General features: G+C 43.3%; 8 protein-coding genes across 8 annotated transcripts; 5 read left to right on the top strand and 3 right to left on the bottom strand.

The window, feature by feature from the left end:
- Positions 1-865: 865 nt before the first annotated feature.
- Positions 866-1830, top strand: SS1G_14522 (hypothetical protein; the record flags this gene model as incomplete). Its single annotated transcript, XM_001584499.1, has 3 exons — positions 866-1029; positions 1272-1447; positions 1496-1830. 3 exons carry the CDS (start codon positions 866-868, stop codon positions 1828-1830), a joined length of 675 nt encoding a protein of 224 aa, XP_001584549.1.
- A 419-nt stretch (positions 1831-2249) lies between these two features.
- SS1G_14521 (hypothetical protein) lies at positions 2250-3540 on the top strand (the record flags this gene model as incomplete). Its single annotated transcript, XM_001584498.1, has 2 exons — positions 2250-2359; positions 2589-3540. The coding sequence occupies 2 exons, from the start codon at positions 2250-2252 to the stop codon at positions 3538-3540; spliced, it is 1062 nt and encodes a 353-aa protein (XP_001584548.1).
- An 859-nt stretch (positions 3541-4399) lies between these two features.
- Positions 4400-5355, bottom strand: SS1G_14520 (hypothetical protein; the record flags this gene model as incomplete). The annotated part of the gene is made up of 4 exons (XM_001584497.1): positions 4400-4453; positions 4569-4598; positions 4677-4984; positions 5277-5355. 4 exons carry the CDS (start codon positions 5353-5355, stop codon positions 4400-4402), a joined length of 471 nt encoding a protein of 156 aa, XP_001584547.1.
- A 1594-nt stretch (positions 5356-6949) lies between these two features.
- On the top strand, positions 6950-7447 carry SS1G_14519 (predicted protein; the record flags this gene model as incomplete). Its single annotated transcript, XM_001584496.1, has 2 exons — positions 6950-6971; positions 7281-7447. The coding sequence occupies 2 exons, from the start codon at positions 6950-6952 to the stop codon at positions 7445-7447; spliced, it is 189 nt and encodes a 62-aa protein (XP_001584546.1).
- A 186-nt stretch (positions 7448-7633) lies between these two features.
- On the bottom strand, positions 7634-7880 carry SS1G_14518 (predicted protein; the record flags this gene model as incomplete). The annotated part of the gene is made up of 2 exons (XM_001584495.1): positions 7634-7678; positions 7722-7880. 2 exons carry the CDS (start codon positions 7878-7880, stop codon positions 7634-7636), a joined length of 204 nt encoding a protein of 67 aa, XP_001584545.1.
- A 673-nt stretch (positions 7881-8553) lies between these two features.
- Positions 8554-13119, top strand: SS1G_14517 (hypothetical protein; the record flags this gene model as incomplete). The annotated part of the gene is made up of 3 exons (XM_001584494.1): positions 8554-11068; positions 11324-11565; positions 11635-13119. 3 exons carry the CDS (start codon positions 8554-8556, stop codon positions 13117-13119), a joined length of 4242 nt encoding a protein of 1413 aa, XP_001584544.1.
- Positions 13120-13418: 299 nt separating this feature from the next.
- Positions 13419-14227, bottom strand: SS1G_14516 (hypothetical protein; the record flags this gene model as incomplete). The annotated part of the gene is made up of 2 exons (XM_001584493.1): positions 13419-13851; positions 14172-14227. The coding sequence occupies 2 exons, from the start codon at positions 14225-14227 to the stop codon at positions 13419-13421; spliced, it is 489 nt and encodes a 162-aa protein (XP_001584543.1).
- A 1023-nt stretch (positions 14228-15250) lies between these two features.
- On the top strand, positions 15251-15744 carry SS1G_14515 (predicted protein; the record flags this gene model as incomplete). The annotated part of the gene is made up of 2 exons (XM_001584492.1): positions 15251-15285; positions 15546-15744. The coding sequence occupies 2 exons, from the start codon at positions 15251-15253 to the stop codon at positions 15742-15744; spliced, it is 234 nt and encodes a 77-aa protein (XP_001584542.1).
- Positions 15745-15843: the final 99 nt, after the last annotated feature.

Genomic DNA, 15843 nt, shown 5'->3' with positions numbered 1-15843 from the left:
GCATCCTTCCACGCTGACCAGCATGGCCAACTTGGCTTCGACATTTTGGTACTAATCGATGCTGTAGTAAATGTGGAAAGACTGGCTCACAATTCAAGAACTTGTTCTAATAATATAATGGACCCTAGCTTATTGGATAAGGAATAGGTTAAATCAATTGAATGTATAAGTGATGGAGAAAAGAAAGATGGAGTTAGGGAATGAGTTGAAAAAGTGGCTGAATCAGTGAAAAACTGCGTTACTCTAAATTATACACACGTATAATCATTTGCTGTACTGAATCTCGACGAATCATTTGCTGGTACTGTGACTACGGATTGCTTAAGCCACAATTCGATGGCATTGTGACTACGGATTGCCTTAAGCCACGAAATGCATCACAGGCTACAGGCCTCCCCACCGCGCTGTGGGCCACTCGAAATGCAATAATCACATGCTACAAGGCATCCCCACCGCGCGATGGGACTACTCTACATTCGATAATTTTATCCTACACTTCATCCTGGTATAGAATTGTGATTTTTTTCTCACATCAACTTCCTTAGATAATCTTAATCCCTAACCGCTCCCAATTATGCTTCTTTTAGAGATGAGAAGTTTGGGCGAATCTCAGCCTCATCCTTCCTTAGACACCCGCGATATCCCTAGCCGTTCGCAATCCTTTCACATACTTTGACAGATGAAAAGGCCAGGCGTATACAGGCCTGATCAGTGGTGCTGCGCAATGCAAGCCTTCCCTACACAAAAGATTCAAGTATTTGTAGAGAACAAGAGGTCACATATAAAGATGGCCTTCGATATTTCTGGGTAGAGCACTTGTTGTATTCGACAAGATCGAATCTTACTGAGCTTTCGAAGGCTAATAATGTCTATCGTTCCTGCTGGTATCGAAATGCGAAGAAATGCTATGTATAATCTCACGGATGTTTCGACCCCTGGCGATGACGTATATGTTCCGCAGCAAACCAAATGCACGTGGGAAGTAGCCTTTAGGTATATCTCACGGATGTATCGACCCCTGGCGATGACGTATATGTCCAAGCAAACCAGAGCACGTGGGAAGTAGCCTTTCGGAGTAGTAGATGGTTTACTAGAGGCTGGACACTTCAAGAACTTATTGCTCCAGCGGAAGTCGAATTCTTCTCTCAAGAGCGCAAGCTACTTGGTGACAAAAGGTCACTCGAAAAACTAATTTATGAGATTACCCGAATTCCATTTCAGGCTCTGCGAGGGGATCCTTTCTCTGATTTTAGTATCGCTGAGCGGAAAAGATGGGTAGCACAACGCCAGACAACCGAAGAAGAAGACCTGGTTTACTGCCTGTTAGGCCTCTGCGAGGTGTCTATGCCACCAATCTATGGCGAGGGAAAGGAGGTCGCACTGAAAAGGCTCGAAATGACAGTCAAGGGGTTCTCCACTAACGAGAGCGAGCCGAAAGATCTTAAAGGTATGGCAGATCTAACCTGATTTGACTATACTAAACACTATTTTATAGATAATACCGCTTCATTTATTGTCCCATTCGGCAGAAATCTCAACTTTATCGGTCGTGGAACACAGCTTACCGAGGTGGAAGCAAAACTATTTACAGGAGGTCGAATGACAAAAGTTGCCATCACAGGGCTCGGGGGAATAGGCAAGACCCAGCTGTTGCTTGAACTTGTCTATCGAATAAGGGATAGATATAAGGATTGCTTAGTGATCTGGATACCCGCAACCAATACGGAAAGTCTTCATCAAGCATATCGAGAAGTTGCCCGCCAACTCAAGATCCCTGGCTCGGACGAGGATAAGGCTGATGGCAAAGAAACTTGGTGCAAAATTATCTGAACAAAGGAAGCTGGAAGGAGGTGGAACGATAATTTTCGAGAAAGTTGGCCCCGCCAAACTCAAGATCCCCGTGGCTCGGACGAGGATAAGGCCGATGCAAAGAAACTCGTGCAAAATTACCTGAGCAAAGATAAAGCGGCTTCAGGCCGGGTGGCTCTTAGTTTTCCGATAATGCTTGCCGATGTCAATAACCTCGAGGAACCCTTTCTAGGCGAGGTCGTAGGGATAAGGCGGATCCAAAAGAAACTCGTTGCAAAATTATCTGAGCAAAGAAAAGCGCAGGTTCGGTGCGCGCGTCTTAAAGTTTTCCGATAATGCTTGGACGATGTCAATTATTGTGGGAGTCAACCTGTATCTAAGGTCAAAGGGATTTCCTTGGCCGTCTAATCGACTGCCCTCCCACGAAGTTGAAGCCAAGGATGGTTAACAATCGTCCCTTCACAACGGGCGCGACAGAAAGAACTGCCGTTAAGCTTGCACACCAAAATATTCCGGGTAGGAGGGTATACCAAAGAGAATGGGCGAAGACGTTAGCGGGATTAACCAGCACCCTGCTTCCAGAAAGTGTTTAGGTTGATCCTGATCTGGTTAACGAATAGACCCCAGAATCTTCTACCGGACGGGGGCCCTACTAAAAAAGGAGCTCACATACCCTTCGGGCACTTGGCGCTAATTGGTTCATTGGCAAGCAGCATATATTAACGAGATAGGGACTGCCGTTCAGCGGGCTAATCTATCGTTCATTGCAGAAAGTATAGACAAGAAAAGGATCTTATTACTGAATCTCTTCTAAAGGGCGGCAGGAAGGTTTTGAAGAAAACGGGAGATACGATACTATTGAAAAACCTTGTGGCTACTACATGGTTCATCTCGATTGAGCAGAGACGGCATCCGGAAGCTCTTGCATCTTCACCGACCTATCGCTTATGGCAACGTGAAATAGACCCCAAGGAAATTCCCGAGTCTGATCTACCGGCAGGAAGGTCTGGAAAAAAGGAAGATAAGATTGCAATTGGGACACTTGACGCTTACTCGTTTATTATTAAGCGAGTGGCAGACCAAGCTCTTGATCTTCACCGACTAGTGCATCTCGCAACGAGAAATTGGCTTCAGCAAAATGATCTGATCACCCAATGGACCGAAAGGGCGATTATACGATTAGAGGAAGTATTCCCAAACGATGACCACCAAAATAGAACTACATGGAGGACGTATTTGCCACATGTATGTTATGCGCTAATGTCTGATGAAGCTGGCAAAGATAGGGAAACCAGGATTGCTCTGTCGCGGAGATTTGGGGCGTGTCTCCTTAGTGATGGACGATATAATGAGGCTGAGGTACCGTTTGTGGAAGTAATGGAGAGGCACAAGAGTGTTTTCGGGGAGGAGCATCCTTCCACACTGACCAGCATGGCCAACTTGGCTTCGACATACCGGAATCAGGGACGCTGGAAGGAGGCCGAAGACTTGGAGGTGCAAGTGATGGAGACGAGAAAGAGGGTGTTAGGGCAGGAGCATCCAGACACGCTGACCAGCATGGCCAACTTGGCTTCGACATTTTGGAATCAGGGACGCTGGAAGGAGGCCGAAGACTTGGGGGTGCAAGTGATGGAGACGAGAAAAAGGGTGTTAGGGCAGGAGCATCCAGACACGCTGACCAGCATGGCCAACTTGGCTTCGACATTTTGGAATCAAGGACGCTGGAATTAAGGCCGAAGACTTGGAGGTGCAAGTGATGGAGACGAGAAAGAGGGTGTTAGGGCAGGAGCATCCAGACACGCTGGCCAGCATGAATAATCTTGCCCTCACATGGAAGGGACTTGGCCGAGACAAAAAGGCCCTTAAGCTTATGGAAGAATGTGTATTATTACTGACTAGGATTATAGGTACTCATCACCCTAATACATTGCCCTTCGGTGCAATATTACTTGAATGGCAGACAAATGAATTAGAGATTGATCCTTAGTAGAAAGAGAATAATATAACTTTACCTAATTATCAGATAAATAGAGTAGTTATCTCTTTGAAACCAACAACACTAAAAAATGTTCATATTCAGACTTCGTAATATGTTCTTCACACTATTTCTCTTAATGTAGCAATATATTTATCTCAAAAGTCATTCAATTTCGTTAGTCTGTGTTGGGTTTCTTAAGACCAGAAAGAGTATCAGATTGAATTGATTGATTTTTTAGCTGAGCAGTTAAGCTGCGAGTATATATTGAAAAAAAATGAAGGAATAGGTTAGGTATTCGGCCTTCGGAATTAAAGTGCTTTGAAATCAAAATATTGAAAGCAAACAAACAGTATACCAAAAAGGAAAGAATGAATTAAAAGTTGAGTTTTGTTTGCTCCTTATATGCATATGTACTATATATGCATATGCTGCCAAGATCCCAGGAGGTCAACAGTCTGTCTCGGCACACAGGGTGTCTCGCTACGCAGGGATGGACGTTATCTGGTTTCTATTGAATTATACATAGACTGAACAAACTAGCTAAAGGGTATAGAATAGATGTTGTAGCGCCCTTCGATGTTGTGCCAGCTATAGTAGAATCTACTGTAGATCCTACAATATCGCATGACCGACTGTCAGAGCAACCTGTATTACATGAATTCTGATCTATATGGAAATTCAAAAAAAGTTCTCCCAGAGGGTTGTGCTAAAACAACAGAATCACGATGAATGGCAGTGACTGTTGTGCGATAATCAGATGGTAGCCAAAGAATATTTGTACTATTTCTAGTAATCCAGTCATCTGATACGGCTAAAGTATATAGCAATATTGGATTATCCAAATCAGATATGATCTGCTTAACATCGGCGAAAAAGCGACTGAGTAAACGATTCTTGTATGGCCTTCAAGTGTTGGCTGAATTTGTTGCCCTGTCGCTGTATCCCAAAGCCGTACTGTATTATCCCAAGATCCAGATACGACCTGCTTGCCATCAAGCGAAAAAGCGACTAAGTGAACGTAGCTTGTATAGCCTTCAAGCGTTTGTAGCATCGCATTCCAATATGATTCTACTATAGGCTTCTGCTTAATCCAAAACGGAATATCCTTTTCAAATATTGTTCGGACATGTGAGAGGCTAGACCTCGAATAACTCAAAGGCATAGGTTCAGGTAAATCTGTTAAGAAGTGCATGAGGACTATGTATATGAAAGTGTCTCCATATATATAATAGAGAGAAAGGACTGTAGATGATTCTAGAAATATGGAGAACAGCATAGAAGTCAGTGCTCAGCGAGGGCTGTGGCCCGAACATCCATATGGGTTCTAACCCTTACAATGCGAAATGAAAGACGGCTGTTGATCAACAAGCAAATAGATCAGACTCTATAAGACGGCTGTAGCATAGTTGATTCGGGAGTCGGTAGCCTGGCAAAAGAAGTAAGATAAAAGAACCGGCTTAGCCCCAGACTTCTCTAGTTCATTGATAACTCCGCAAAGGAGCATCGTCTTGCCCTTGCCAGGATTGCCCTTGATCCAAAGTAGCCGGCTCTGCTGATCGTTGCGCCATTGTCGGAAATCGGAGTTTTCCAAGATCCAATTGTATGAGCCCTATAGTATATCGCCTTTCATTTCTTCAATATGCTTTTTGTTGTTATGCGGATCGGAAAGACGTAAGTCTTGGATACATTTCTGCATCTTGTAGAACTTGTCTAGAAGCTGATTATATACACATATAAATCCCTCGCTATAGATAGGAAGTATATAGATATCGAAAATGCCTAATAAGGAATACACTTTATTTTCTGCCAGTGTAGTCTGACGGTGTTGTATCCACTGCAATTACTCTTCGACGCTAAATCGAAACAACGATTGTCCCTCAAACGTTATACAAGGAATATTAGTTATCTTATCAATTTGGATTATTAGAGAACCTTTATTACCAAACCATCCACATTCCCGAAAAAAAAACTCGATCGATACTGGGGCAAGAAGCTTTGGAAGTGTTTAGCCTCAAGTGAACCATTTATTCTTTTATAAATCCGATTCCTATAGTTGCGGAATACATTTATAATTATTACTAATGGAATATTTAGAGATATTCAACAAATAAATATAACATTGGATTGCATTGCAATACCAACGAAATATAGAGTTGATAGATTGTGAGAGTTCAGCATCATCGCTCTTGTTGATATAATAAGTATCGATCCAGAAGTATTCTAGTCCATCTTGTCTAGCCTGTTCTCCACAGAATCGGATTTTCTCATAATCAGGCTTGACCTCGCTAATACTATTTAGGATATCCTCAAAGGTAACTTTCTCATCATTTGGTCCCCATGTATACGATAGTATAATATAAGGAGGGACTTCGCCGCTAGTCGGTTCGCAAAAAACGATCTCGCTGTCAGGTTTGCATTGCAAGAGATGTATAAAAGATATACTGGAGGTTCGCAAGCGTTATTGTAACAAATACAACTTGTATCGCTGATTCGACAAATTTTCGTAAACACTTCGATTTGAAGGTCTCGATTTTGAAGATTAAAAAGTTTAAAGATTGAGATGTTAAAGAATTAGGTATAAGAAAGACATACAATCGTCGTCGCAAACGCTGCTAATGAGGCTGTATCGTAGCGTAATCTGATTAACCACTTATATGTCTGAGGCAAAAAAATAAAAATTGGGAAGAATACTTCATTTTATAGAGACCTTGTTCAATACAAACTGGATTCTGAGAGAACTTTGCTTTTTGTTGTTAAAACACTGGTTTCTTTAAAGTCAAAAAGCAATGGGGTGCTATAGGTGGGATCAAAAGGTCGGAACAATTATGAACACATCTAAGGTTGTAGACTCTTTCCGCACAAGCCACTTTTTGCTCTATTTATAGATTACCGGGGAAGCGGGATTCTTCGGTGAGATTGTATCAAGCCACAAGCGCTATTACCATGTGTTTAGCAGCCACAGACTTCATTAAATTTTTTACAGAAATTGCTAGAACTACACCATCGCTGACTAATATCCTCAATTACTTCGTCGGAAAAGTATCATCTCTGCGACAACGCCATATGAAATAGCATGCTCTAGCCCATCACCAAACTTGCACTTACTTCTCAGCATTGTGATAAGACGTGAAAGTTCATACCCAGTCGTTATACAAGTTCAAAATGAAGAAAGATCTTAATAATAGTAATGCGGGTGGAGAGGTCCTATTGTGTTAAAGAGCCTATCCATGATTCAGACGAACGGCGACAATACGATGAAAATTTTCGGAAGCAAGAAGCTAGAAGTATTCCAGAGAAGCATTCAAGACATATAGAATGATAATATGTGAATTGTCTGATGCTTTCGTGGGTTTGGGGCCGCTTGAGTTCGAAGTACCTGTGATTTGTCTCGTGATGGGGTGCGTCTCGCTACGCAGGGACGGACGTTAATAGTAGAGTATACTAAATCTTGAGCACGAAGCTCTACACAAAGGAAACCATCCTGATTATATAGACCTTCGTCCTCCATTGGATCTCTTGGATCCTGAGAGTTTGTGGACCTTCGATTCGTATGGACCTACGATTCGTATGGACCTACGATTCGTATGGACCTACGATTCGTATGGACCTACGATTCGTATGGACCTACGATTCGTATGGACCTACGATTCGTATCCCTGAATATGCAGGGTCCATCACGTGACTTGGATCAGACTATATGTCTGTGCTTGCTAAGGGTGGGGAGATCCTACGAACCGATTACCATACAATTTTGTATGTGAATCGGTTTGCTTTTCCACGGGGTCTGAGCTCATATGGACAGGTTGACTGTTACTACGTAACACTCAACTTGCTCTTTTAATTTCATCAAGCAATCTCGTTTCCAAAACACTCCTTATTCAACCCATCTACCTACACCCAACTCAACTTCAACCCGTTCATTCCATTTCTTAACAGTATCGCCCAATCGAAACCATATCTCTTCCACCTCCATGTGAACCTCTTGCCACTTCGGATGCTCATCAATGTTTTGCTTTAACAATGGTCTCTGAAAGCCAAATAAAATCAGCGCTTGTTTGGTATGTTTCTGCTCTAGGTTCTTTACCAATAGCATAATTACTTTCTCTGTGATGCAGCCACTGAGTAATAAACTAACTGTTTTTTCTATAATGAGGGAAATTTACATTTATATTAGGAGATTGAAGAATATGAAAAGACTGATCTTTAGTAAAAGACTTATTATAGGAAAAATCGAAAGGAGTAATTTACAAGTGTTGGGGAATATACTATTTTGGACATTTCTGTTACGTAGTAACAGTCAACCTGTCCATATGAGCTTAGACCCCGTGGAAAAGCAAACCGATTCGCATACAATTTTGTATGGTAATCGGTTCGTAGAGTCTCCCCACCTTCAGCAAGCACAGACATATAGTCTGATCCAAGTCACGTGATGGACCCTGCATATTCAGGGATACGAATCGTAGGTCCATACGAATCGTAGGTCCACAAACTCTCAGGATCCAAGAGATCCAATGGAGGACGAAGGTCTATATAATCAGGATGGTTTCCTTTGTGTAGAGCTTCGTGCTCAAGATCAATCATTTAGTATACTCTACTATTAGTTACGAATTGCATATCATTATTGTCATTACTTAAGTCCCTGCTTGACGCCTAGTTATAAACCACCTCGAGAGCCTGGAGCACTTCCACGTGATCTAGACGGCAAACCTCGTAACACTTTGAGCACCATTACTGCTTCAAGTACCGACTCGATAAGTAACGACATCATGTCTTCCACGACACCACAGCCTAGCAACCCCGCTACGACCAACCAGGCCACTCCCGAAAGTACCGACAAGGACGGAGACATCGCTATGGGAGGTATCGAAGACCCCAAGGAGATTACCGTCACCGAGACTCTTAAAGTCGCCCTACCAGACCGATTCACAGGCAATCGACAAGAGCTAGAAACCTTCTTACTCCAACTTGAGATCTACTTCCAATTCAATCAGGATAAGTTCAACCATGACGCCGACAAAAGCGTCTGGGCTGCCTCCTACCTCAGAGGAGAAGCCGCAAAGTGGATTCAACCTTACCTCAAGGATTACTTCACCAACTTGGGCGAGCCTAAGAAGCGAATGTACCCAACTCAAGCCATCTTTGGGAGATTCGAAGGGTTTAAGAGAGAGATACGACGAGTATTCGGGAACATCAATGAATTACGTGACGCTGAGTCCAAGATCTATGGCCTCAAGCAAACAGGGTCAGCAGTCAAGTACGCTGTGGAATTCAGGAGGTATATAGGTACCACTGGATGGGAAGAGAACGCGACGTTGAGCCATTACCGGAAAGGGCTCAAGCCTGAGGTCAGGCTAGAACTGGATCGCAATGGCACTTGGGAAGACCTAAACAAGTTAATCGAGGAATCTATTAAGGCGGATGAGATGCTCTACGAGTATCAGAAGGAACGCCGATCTTCCAACGTCCATGGAAACCGAGATCGTGGTAAGTACCACAAGAATGAAGGAAGACCTCGAGAAAACAGACAATCTTACGGAAAACCAATGCAATTGGATGCAACGTTTAAGAACAAACTACCTAAGGAAGAGGTAGAACGAAGACGCAAGGACAAGCTATGCTTCGAATGTGGCAAACCAGGCCATCGGGCCAGGGATTGTCGAAGCAAGAGATCATCAGGAGGAGGTTATCACAAGAAGTTCGGCAAAGGTCAACTCAATGCTACCTTTGTACCCCAACTATGCGCTTCATATCCAATCGAAGACGATAGTTACGAACGTGAAGAACGTCAAAAGGAAATTGACGCAATGCCACGAGACCAGGAAGGGTTGAACGCCATAGACCGATATGAGTTGGAGCGTCTACGAACCCCTTCACCTCCCCTTATCAAAGAAGATCCGAAAGAAATACCGTCGGTAGAACACGCGACGATGAGCTGGATAGCTTGCTACGATGAATCTTGTAGAATTCACCTATCAGATAAGGAAGCCACAGGATGGTTTCCCCAAAGAAAAGCAAAAGGACCCTACAAGAAGGGAAGGTCGAAAAAATTATCGTCACATGATCATTTAAATGGTCAGTTACACAAAATTGACCAAATTGACCAAATTGACCAAATCGACCAAATTGACCAAATCGACCAAATTGACCAAATCGACCAAATTGACCACAACAAGGTTTTGGGTCAAGGACAATTAAATATCGCAGGTCAGGCAGGACAGATTTACTGCAATGCGAAGATAAATGGACGAGTAATCCGGGCCATGATTGACTCAGGGGCCACGGGAAATTTTATTGCACCAAGAACTGTGAAGCATTTGGGAGTACAGCTCCAGGCGAAACGAACCCCATATCAATTGCAGCTAGTTGATGGACAATTAGCCGGATTGGACGGAAAGATTTCGCAGGAGACTCGCCCTTTGCAGATGAGTATAACCCAGCACAAGGAGGTTATCCAGTTCGATGTTGTTCCACTAGGGAATCAACAGATCATTCTGGGGATGCCATGGTTGAAAGCACACAACCCCCAGATTGACTGGTCATCGGAAACTATATCATTTCCGAGGAGAAGCGATCAACGAGATGCGCTAGAGCCTGCGAGGCTGAACACACGCGGTGGAGAACTGAAGGCGAACAGCACCACTGACGTAGGACGCCCAGTCCAGGGTCCTCCATTAACGGCGAAGGAAGGTGAACCTCCCGTACAAATGAAGAATAAGCAGAAGAAGTTGCTTGAAACCACCCCTGTAGAGAAACAGGACGAGACGCCAATACCGGTACAGTACCAGAAGTACAAGAAACTATTCGAAGAAAGAAAAGGCCATGAAGCTTTACCAGAACACAAGCCATGGGATCACGAGATAGTATTGAAGGAAGGCAAGACGCCTCCATTTGGACCAATCTATCCAATGTCAGCCTCTGACCTAAGGACGCTTAGGGATTACATTGCCGACGCATTAGAAAAAGGATGGATCAGAGAATCCACCTCACAGGCAGCTAGCCCTGTGCTATTTGTACCAAAGAAGGATGGTACAAGGAGACTGTGCGTAGACTATCGCAAGCTCAATGATATAACGATCAAAGATCGGTACCCACTTCCATTAGCTACGGAACTGAGGGATCGATTGGGAAAAGCTAAAATTTTCTCCAAGTTTGATCTACGAAACGGATTTCACCTCATCAGAATGAAGGAAGGTGAAGAATGGAAAACAGCATTCAGAACTCGATACGGATTATACGAGTATCAGGTTATGCCATTCGGATTGACAAACGCACCAGCAACATGTATGCGCTTGGTCAACAATGTATTAAGGAAGTACCTAGATATATGCTGTATATGCTATCTAGATGACATTTTGGTATTCTCGGAAACGGAAGAACAACACATTAAAGACGTTCATAAGGTTCTGCAGCAACTGGAGGAGGCAGATCTTCAATGCAAACCTAGCAAGTGTGAATTTCACGTCACAGAAACGGAATTCCTAGGCTATACCATATTCTCCGGAAGTCTCAAGATGAGTTCTAACAAGGTAAAAGCAGTTATGGAATGGGAACCCCCAACCAGCGTGAAGGAAGTACAGTCCTTCCTGGGGTTCGCCAACTTCTACCGACGATTCATCAAGAACTATTCAAAGATAGCCGCTCCAATAACCGAGATCACCAAGAAGAGTCAAGGAGAATTCCGATGGACAGAAACAGCACAAGAAGCATTCGAACGCCTCAACGAAGCATTCGCAGGAGAACCAGTCCTCAGAACATTTGACCCAGAATTACCAATAATCGTGGAAACAGACTCCTCAGACTACGCAATAGGAGCAGTGTTGAGCCAACCCGGCTCGAATGAGAAATAGCAACCAGTCGCTTACCATTCACGCAAGCTATCGCCAGCCGAACTAAACTATGAGATATACGACAAGGAATTACTAGCGATAGTAGATGCTTTTAGGGAATGGAGAGTGTACTTGGAAGGATCAAAATACACGGTGCAGGTGTATACAGACCACAAGAACTTGGTTTACTTCACCACAACGAAGGAATTAAACAGACGGCAGGTCCGATGGTCGGAAACCATGGCCGCCTACAACTTCAGAATTTCATATGTCAAAGGAAACGAAAATGCTAGAGCAGATGCTCTCAGCCGAAAACCAGAATACTTACAAAACAAAACACACGAATCACGCGCAATACTAAAGCAGGATGGCGACGCTTTAGTTCACAACAAACCACAACTTGCCGCCACATCAGGAGTAAATTATGATACTATCAAAGATATCATAAAGACAGAATACTCAACAGACACTACAGCCAAGAGAATCCTAGCTATACCAGACAATCCAGAAAGAGGATTCACCATCGAAAATGGATTCATCCATTTTCATGGCAAGCTTTACATACCCTCAAGTCTAGCTAAGGATTACGTCACGGAACAACATGAGCTTCCAGCTCACGGGCATCAAGGTATTGCAAGAACCTTTGCCAGAATAAGGAGAGAAGTCTACTTTCCAAAGATGAGGACTATAGTTGAGAACGTAGTTGGGAACTGCGACACCTGCATAAGAAATAAAGCCGCCCGGCATGCACCTTATGGCCAGCTCAAGACCCCCGAACTACCTACTCAACCATGGAAGTCCATTGCTTGGGATTTTGTAGTAAAACTACCATTATCCAAAGACCCAGTCACCCGGAAGGAGTACGACTCCATCTTGGTGGTGACGGACAGACTAACCAAGTTTGCTCATATGATACCATTCTGTGAAACTTGGACGGCAGATGACCTTGCTTATATATTCATGCGGAATATAGTTAGCATACACGGTGTACCAGATGAAATCATCTCAGATAGGGACAAGCTATTCACATCGAAATTTTGGTCTACCCTTATGGCACTGCTTGGAATCAAGAGAAAGCTCTCGACAGCCTTTCACCCACAAACAGATGGCCAAACGGAACGATTAAACCAAACGATGGAAGCCTATCTTCGCTGCTACATCAATTACAAACAAGACAATTGGGTTAAACTATTACCCTTGGCACAATTCGCATATAATACATCGGAAACGGAAACAACAAAAGTGACGCCAGCTTATGCTAACTTCGGGTTCAATCCACTAGCATATAAATCACCATTGCTACAAGATGCGAATGCAGACGAAGCCATAAAAGATATCACAGAAATCAAGGAACTACAAGAACAACTTTCCTTGGATTTACAGTTCATCGCTTTAAGAACAGCGTCGTACTACAACGAATCATATAGTATAGGACCTACGCTTAAAGAGGGGGATAAAGTTTATCTCATTCGAAGAAACATACAGACAAAACGACCCATGCAATAAACTAGATCACAAGAAACTAGGACCATTTAAAATCGACAAGGTAATTGGACCAGTTAACTATAGACTAAAACTACCACACACCATGAATATTCACCCAGTATTCCATATATCCTTGCTTGAACCAGCACCACCAGGAGCGCCCGATGCGCCAATAACGGAAATCGAACCAGTCAACCCAGACGCCATATACGACGTTGAAACCATACTAGATTGTAAATACGTCAGAGGCAAGATCAAATATCTGATCAAATGGTTGGATTACCCACATTCAGAAAACACTTGGGAGCTCAAGAAAGATCTCAGCTGCCCTGAGAAGTTGGAGGCATTTCACCAACGCTATCCGGATCTCCCCAAAAAGGACCCGAAGAATTCTGAAAGGAAAAGGGGTCCGAAGGACTCAGGAAAGAAGAAGGATTGAAGTTATCCAGCACATCAGAACTAGCTTCAGCAGGCATTGACAACCCAGAAATTGACTGCTCCTTCCCTATACGCTCCTTACCCAATCTTTCCTTCTCCTCTGCATCATCCAACTCATCCATTGTTTTTAAACCACGACGAATCATTTCAGAAGCCCGCCCACGAAGGAAGCGTTGTTGCTTATCTAGACGAAGCAATTTCGACAAAGTCTCTTCGCGCTCGCGATCCAAACGCTCCTGCTCCTGAATAATGCTCGTCATATCTCCGGAAGAAGGACCCGATATATCACATCGCTGGCCCCGACGAGCGCATTCACTACAACGATTGGAATTTTCCTTAGCAACAATACAACGACGTGAATGTTTTTCACAATAAGTACATGGAGGCATCTCGAACCCTTCAGATTCAATTATTAAAGCAAGTTCGACTCGTTCTTTATATTTCTTTGATCGTACAGGTGGCATGATGGAAGAAAAGAAGAAAAGTTATCTTCCGAAAAATCATAACACAGCAGGAAACGTGACTATAAGAGCTTGGGACAAGCACTAGGCTAAGAAGGGGATAGTGTTACGTAGTAACAGTCAACCTGTCCATATGAGCTTAGACCCCGTGGAAAAGCAAACCGATTCGCATACAATTTTGTATGGTAATCGGTTCGTAGAGTCTCCCCACCTTCAGCAAGCACAGACATATAGTCTGATCCAAGTCACGTGATGGACCCTGCATATTCAGGGATACAAATCGTAGGTCCATACGAATCGAAGGTCCACAAACTCTCAGGATCCAAGAGATCCAATGGAGGACGAAGGTCTATATAATCAGGATGGTTTCCTTTGTGTAGAGCTTCGTGCTCAAGATCAATCATTTAGTATACTCTACTATTAGTTACGAATTGCATATCATTATTGTCATTACTTAAGTCCCTGCTTGACGCCTAGTTATAAACCACCTCGAGAGCCTGGAGCACTTCCACGTGATCTAGACGGCAAACCTCGTAACAATTTCCTGTTTTGTCAAGGCCAATTAGGACCTTCCTCACTCTATTCTAAATTTGGATGCTGTTCCAATAGCAAAGATCAGCTTATATAATTCTAGCAAGGGTCTATTGAGGACCTTCGGCCTTGGAAAAAAAGATGAAGGTGTATGGCTTGTATAGTTGCATTTCCCTTTTCCTTAAATATGATTATAATACCCAAAAGCACTATCCCAGTACAGAACTCTGTCTGGACAAAACCTTCCTATAGTCTAGGATAAATAAGTATACCAGAACAAATCCAAGCCTAGGTAGCCACCTAGTAGAATAATCATCCACAAGCTGAAATATGCACAACCATCATTTATGTATAGCACTAATGGGAGGTTATGGTTCAATACGGGCTGGGTTAGGTGAGTTTCGCCAATATTCTCCACTTTATATTACGTCAGTCTTTCATTTGGCAAATGAACGCTTTCCAAAGTGGATCAAGCTTGGAAGAAGGTTCTTGATAAGACGAGATCTGATATGTTGTAGCCGCTATGTGATTCCTTGCAATTCGAGGTCTGGAGCAGTTTTACTTTGCGCCATTCTTGGACAAGTCCGCATCACTGATTTGAAAACTGGCGAACGGACTGACCTCTATTATTTGATTTAAATGGATGACAGCAATATCACTCATATCATTATCAGAGCATTGACTACTAAGTATAAAAGATAGATCTAAAGCTGAAATACCTGATGGGTGGTGTGATCTTAAAGCTTTGGCTGCTAAGGTACGGGACGACCCGATCTAGCACGACGATATGAAGGAGTTATGCCCTTCTTACTCATCTCCAGCATTCAGCTCAACAGGGAATGCACGTTGTGTTATATCGGGTAACATATTCCGCATCACATGACTAAATCACGAGATTAACATAGTCATGTGACCGGCTCTAGGTAATCTAATTAGAGCCACTAGAGCCAGAAGAAAACAACACAAAAAGCGAGAACCAAATTTTTGAAATCAAGCTATCCAAACCACATTCAGCAGCCCTCCTTTAGGCCAGTTGATCACCCTAAGCTTGCACGCATTGCCCAGTGTAGTACAAGCGCTATGGGGACACCGTGGCCTCAAGCGGCAGCATGGCCCAACGACACCTACGAGCACGCCACCTTCTTCAGCGATTACCTCAGGAAAGCACTCGTCTGTATTGAAACTGCAGAAGATCAGTCTGCACCCAAGCCACTAGTTAAGACTATGATTGCAGCCATGAAAGTCCTTATCACCAAGTTTCAAAATACTCCAAACGTTAATAAAGTTATGCAAGCTATCGTGAATGTACAGAATG

The sequence above is a fragment of the Sclerotinia sclerotiorum genome, genomic scaffold (genome assembly GCF_000146945.2).
Source record: "Sclerotinia sclerotiorum 1980 UF-70 scaffold_36 genomic scaffold, whole genome shotgun sequence".
Taxonomy (NCBI): Eukaryota; Fungi; Ascomycota; class Leotiomycetes; order Helotiales; family Sclerotiniaceae; genus Sclerotinia; species Sclerotinia sclerotiorum.
The sequence above is the reverse complement of the archived record's forward strand: the minus strand, read 5'-3'. Positions and strand labels throughout refer to the sequence as shown.